Raw genomic sequence first — 6,334 nt, 5'->3', positions numbered from 1 at the left:
GCGGGGGGGGGGGGAAGACTTAACAACTACAACTCCTTGAAGTTGATACGACAAGCAAACAGAAAGGACATTGTTGGGTGAGAGGGGGGGAGAGAAAGGAGGGAGGGGGGTTCTGGTAATGGGCCACAATAATCAACCTCATTGTATATCGACAAAATAAAATTAAGAAAGAAAATAAATAAATAAATAAATAAATAAATAAATAAATAAATAAATAAATAAATAAATAAATAAATAAATAAATAAATAAATAAATAAATAAATAAATAAATAAATAAATAAATAAATAAATAAATAAATAAATAAATAAATAAATAAATAAATAAATAAATAAATAAATAAATAAATAAATAAATAAATAAATAAATAAATAAATAAATAAATAAATAAATAAATAAATAAATAAATAAATAAATAAATAAATAAATAAATAAATAAATAAATAAATAAATAAATAAATAAATAAATAAATAAATAAATAAATAAATAAATAAATAAATAAATAAATAAATAAATAAATAAATAAATAAATAAATAAATAAATAAATAAATAAATAAATAAATAAATAAATAAATAAATAAATAAATAAATAAATAAATAAATAAATAAATAAATAAATAACAGAACAGAAAGGGGCCAGTTCCAAAACACTGAGGAATCCCAACATTTGATATCCAAGTGGAATGAAATGAGCTTTCCTAAGAAATTGAGCAGGAAAATTGGGAAGAAAAGTGGGAGAGCAAGTGAGGAAAGAGATTGTGTCAAGAAGGAGGGAGAAGCTAATATTGTCCACAGCTACGAAGACCTCCATCCAATATGATGAGGACAGAAACGTTTCCATGGCATTTTGCAGAATGGAGATCGCTGGTCACTCACTAAAGCTACTTGGATAGAGAGAGGGGAGTGGGCACTAGACTGAAATAGATTTCTGAAGAGTGAATGTCAGGGATAAGGCATGAGGAAGTGGTGGCAGTGACACAGACACAACTTGCTGTGTCAATTGGAGGAATCAAGAAGGACAGAAGTTGTTATTTCTAAGAGGATTTGAGAAAAATAGAGAATTTCGTTGTTTATTTTGTTTTGCCTTTTATGGTTTTGTTGTTGGGATTTGTTTCTGGAGAGACTTGAGATATTGAAAAATCAGTGGGAACTCTAAAGCAGTTGAGAAAAACAGTTTGATAGTATTAAGATCCCGATAAAGCCAAGGAGTTGGGATCAAGTAGAGAATAAGAATAGAATGGGTGTCAGGTGTAGGTGGGTTCTATGATGGATATGAGGAAGCTGAGGGCTTCATTTGTATGTGCCTGTGTGTGAAAAGAAGGTCACGTGCCCAGACCAGAGCATTTGCTGAAATAGCCAGTAGTAAGTTAGATAAAAGTTTAAGAAGAGTGGGTAAAATTTGCAATTGTCACCAACAAGAATGGGATATTTAATTAACCAAAAAAAAGTAGTAGGATCATGGGAATAATAACAGTCCATTTGAGATATGCGTGGAATCAACCTGCCCTGTTGCAAGACTGCAGAGTAGAAGACAAGCATAAAAAATGCAGATAGTTAGAGGCTTTCAGGAACGAGATTTGGCCAAAAGGCAATGGAGAAAGGACAAAAGGGACGGAAAGGACGTTGATGGAAAGTGAAAAAAGGAGAGATATGATGGTCTAGGAGAAAGTGTAGGGGTCAATGGACTAGAGCACTTGAGGGTGACAGGGTATTTGCAGTGTAAGAAGTTGCACCAGCAAGTTTGGTGGACAGATAGCTCTTGCTGGAGACTAAGATGCCTGAGTGAGTTATTTGGTAAGAGGAACAGTTTGGGATAATGACAAGATCCAGGGGTGTTTGCGGGCATTGAAGACTAAGACAGAGTGAAGAAAAGGCTATTGAAGGGGAGGTTCTAACTAGGTCATTTCCATCAATGTTGAAGTTACCCAGAATGAAGGCAGCCCTGAAGGGGAAATGTACCTAACGAGCCAGGAACCGATAGCCCAAAAGTCTGTAGCTAACAGCAGCAGAAACCATACAGGGTGTTAAAGTGAAGCAGCCTCAAAGAAGCAAGTTTTTTTAATGAATGGATTTGGGAATAACCTTAAAGCAGCACCAAAGAGAAGGTGCATATCAACCTTACCTCGAAGTTCTGCTTTTATAATAACATTTAAACCTATGTCATCCATCCTCTCTAATAACCAAATTATGTTCACAGTCAAAAATTACATATGGTCGATTTATAGCAGAGAATATTAAAATTACCTTAGTTACACCATTCACGTTGTGGGAAGAATTATTAACTACCTTATGTTTCTAAGTGAAGGGACTTATCTAGAGCAGGTGTCAGCAAGCTTATTCTTTAAAGGAGACAAACAGTGTCAGTCACAACTACTCAAGTCTGCAGTTACAGCGTAAAAGCCGTCATAAACAGTGTATAAATGAAGGTGATATTTTGAACCCATTCTGTCTTATTCTCATAAATATTATTCAATTTTTCTGGACTCAGGTGAAAAAAAAGATTGGCATTTATTTGGTCCCTTAAAAAACCAACAATTATTTCTTCTAGATTTAAAAATTAAGGAAGATCAGCCAAAGGTTCATGATTTTCCATTCCCCCAAAATAAAATTGAAATCACTCACCTGAACATACAGTTCTCTGAGTTCATATTGAAATTTCTTGGGATCTGTGGTAATTGTGACTGGGCCAATTTCTGTGAAGATAAAAATAAACTAAATCAATAAAGAGTAATCAATAGCATTAAAGACTTTGCTATGTTTACAAATGTCTTTCAACTGTGCACCACATGGTTATTTATTTACCAGAAATAGCAAAATACCGAAGACTATTTCTTAATTTACAGCTAACAAGAATAACTTATAATTTACTGTAAATTATGCATGCCCCTACAAGAGCAAATTTTTAACCTTAGAAAATGCAAGAGAGCGTCAAAAACGACACAGGACAAAGATATGGCTCCATGTAACTGGAGACACCAGTTCCAGTTCTTTATTACTCTCACTAGTCAGTACGTATTTATTAAATACCTACTTTGTTATTAGAATCTAAGGGAATCACTTATTGATCCTATGATTCAGTTTTCTCAACTATAAAGTATAAATCTGTCTGCAACTTTTCTGTAAGTCTGAATTAGTTCAAAGTAAAAAGTTGAATGCTAAACAAACACGAAAAATTGAATATTCACTGCCTATCCCACGAGCTTTTTGAGAACTTGGAGAAACACAGATACAATGACATTGAAAACACAGGAAATAGTCCCTCTAACTTTTGTCCCCACAGCTGGGATGGCTGAACATTGCTATCACCATTCTTCTGAGCTGGCTTTGATCATAATTACCTTCAGGGTTCTGTCCACCCTCATGACTTCCCTAATGTACTGCACAATCCACTGCTTCAAGTGGGGACAGGTGGGGCCACTGCCTTCCCTGGAAAGCCAGAACTTAAATCATAAGTCAGGTGAAGAGGAGGAGCCCAGATACCAGTTTGGGTTAAGTTGGAAATATGTACATATTGTTTTATAATAAAAATATTATTTTTGGTAGGATACAGCATATCTATAGTAAATATTTTAATCCCCAAAGCTTATTCTCTTTAAAAAATCAATTTTTAAAAAAGATAAGCTGAAAGTGGCCTTTTATGGATATCATTTACTGTCCCCAAAAAGCATCCAGATACATAAATGATATATTTAAGAATATTAAAATTCATCTGAGTATCATGTACACAGACATATCTTAAATTTCTGGGATGGATGGAAAGTTTTCTGTTTTATGTAATAAAGATACAGGCAGCATTCGAACCTATAATGTGCAACTACAATACAAAATTATAAAGATACTCAAGATTTAGCTTTTACAAAATATGTTCTAGCTTCCAAGGCATAATGTAGAAAAGGACTTTATAACTTTAAAGGAGGACAATTAATTAGCCAGGCTTTTTATAACATGTTACATATGGTACAGAAACAGACTGTAGGACTTTTTTTAAAATAATAAGGTAAATTGGAAAGGAGGCACAATTTGTCTGCCATAACATGTTATTTTTCTTAGAAATTACAGGGAAAAAAATGCCTCAGTCATTCTCTATAGATCAGACACCTTGCAATTCGCAAAAGGAATGGAGAAGCGACTGGAGAAACTGAAAATACAAACATCTGCATTCCATACAAAGCAGAACAGTCATTAGCCATGTCCTGAGTATATGGAAAATGGGAGAAGCCTACTCCCTCAAGACTAAACAAAGGCATATTTCGCAAAGGAATGCAAAAGCGCAAAGAATATGCCAGGCAGTTACACCCTGACATAGAAATCGTAAGCAGCATGGTCAAGCCAAGCTTGTATGTTCCTACATTGCATAATACTGTAATAATCCCAGAATTTAAAACTCAAAAAGTAGAAAGGAATACAAAGAATACTAGAAAAAGCCAATTATATAAGAATTTTTTAAAGTGTGTAAATGTTCAAGGACATTCCCTATGATAAAAAAAATGTAGCTCTGGTTATATGCCTGTTCCTCAAGAGTGGGGATCAAGGAGTGCTATTAAATTAAGAGGACTGATGAGCCTTCATTTTAGTTAACCAAAGACTCTCAAAAATACACCTGTTTTCAACAAAGACAGGAAATCTCTCCTAAAGCTCATTAATAAACATTTTTGCAAACCACACTAGACAGCTGAGATAAATCTTTTATCAGTTATGAGAAATACTCAGAAGGGGTAACAGCTTGCCAAGCTGCCATATCCCTCCAGCTGTAAGCATCCTTTTCCAACTCTTCTTAACTGAATGATATGACAATTTGGCAAAATCAGCCCTTCTCCTTTTCAGGACTCACTTCCATCCCAGACTTTCTCTTCATATAACAGAGCCCTGTGCCAGATGTGTCATTAGCAATTTCCTCCTCTCTTCTTTTTTGCTCATGTTGGTTTTATCCGCTGCCAAGCCTTTGATGACATGCAGCAGGTACAACTTTGTCCTCTCTTCCTGCCTGAACATGGTCCTCTATTGCTTGCAGAATTAAATGGGAATTCTCCAAAGCAATCCAGGCCTTCTCTTCTGTGTATTCAAACTTCAAACTTCGTCAACACCCCTTGGCATGAAGCTATTGTGCTTTCTCACCATCCCCATGGCCATCTCCCATGTCTTTCATCTGCCCATGCACCTGAGTCTACAAGGCCTAACTAATTTCAATCTTATTTCCTTGATTGTTTGCCTTTTCTCTAATTTGCTTTTAAGTTGTCTTGATAATATTGTCTATAATAAAAACACGGGAAAAATGAAGTTGCATAATATTCAACAGAATGCGGAGATCATATCCACTTTGTTCGGTTTATTTTATCTAAAATAAAAAGAAAATCCACCAAAAGAATATAAAACAACCATCAATCTCCAAATAGAATGATAAAGCTAGAAGGGGCATTAAAGATCATTTGATACAATCCACTCATCCTACAGTCAAGAAAACTTAAGGTCCAGAGAGGATAAAATTGAAAAAACTTTGGTGGTAAAGAAAGAGGTTAAGACATCTGATAACATTTTCTACACGGAGCAACCTACACAGTTCATTAACTTTCCTTCTTTTCCAAGATCTTCATTGTGTGAATATTATTTCACCACTAACTTTCTCCTCCTTTCCTCTAGACCATGGCAGGTTGGGCCACATTCAGCTTCCTTAATTTAATGCACATAACACTCAGAATTCTTCATTGTCACATGCTGGTATATTTTCTTTAATAGAATGAAGACTTTATCCCTCTTGCCTACTAACTACTATAAACACACAAAGAAACCTCACTGGAAGAAAGCTTTTTCAAATCTATTTACCAAAAAATTACTGTATTGAAAACCTACTATATGTGAACACTACTATATACGGTTGCCACCGGTAACATGAAGATAAACAAACATGGACCCTGTCCTCAAAGGCTCAACAGTCTAGTGGAGAAGATCAAAATGTAGATACATAATTATAGTGCAATGTAGCAAGTGCAGAAAAGGAAGTATGGAAAAGATAGTGTAAAAGCTTAGACGATAAGCCAAAGTAGAAGCTTAGGGCATAAGCCAAAGCCACCCGGCCTCTTTAAAGGCTACCACAATACCACGTGCCTGCACCTCGAGGAGATGAACTGTCTCAGTGTACATTTAGTAGATTCTCAGTAAATGTTTGAGGACAGGAGAAAGGGGGAGAAGAAAAAAAAGAATAAAACTTAAACCCAGGCCTTCAGATCTTTTATTTCCTGCTCTTTTGCCTATAGCAGGGAGCCCCCATGCCAGAGATAAAGACCGTACTACAAGATCAGTGATGATACTGAAAATGTTTTCAGTTTCCTATGTAAC

The 6,334-nt window shown here is 35.0% G+C and overlaps 1 protein-coding gene across 1 annotated transcript in view; it reads right to left on the bottom strand.

Annotated features, from left to right (window-relative positions):
- LOC103591727 (hemicentin-1-like) overlaps window positions 1–6,334 on the bottom strand; it is a 202,569-nt gene that overhangs the window by 106,986 nt on the left and 89,249 nt on the right. The window contains exons 2-3 of the mRNA XM_008574239.1: window positions 2,620–2,694; window positions 2,124–2,174 (exon numbers count right to left, since the gene is read on the bottom strand). Of these exons, the coding sequence (XP_008572461.1) occupies window positions 2,124–2,174; window positions 2,620–2,694 (126 nt within the window). The remainder of the gene's footprint in view (window positions 1–2,123; window positions 2,175–2,619; window positions 2,695–6,334) is intronic.

The sequence above is a fragment of the Galeopterus variegatus genome, unplaced genomic scaffold (genome assembly GCF_000696425.1).
Source record: "Galeopterus variegatus unplaced genomic scaffold, G_variegatus-3.0.2 Scaffold1017, whole genome shotgun sequence".
Lineage (NCBI taxonomy): Eukaryota > Metazoa > Chordata > Mammalia > Dermoptera > Cynocephalidae > Galeopterus > Galeopterus variegatus.
Note: the sequence above shows the minus strand (reverse complement) of the source record. Positions and strands in the feature narration are given on the sequence as shown.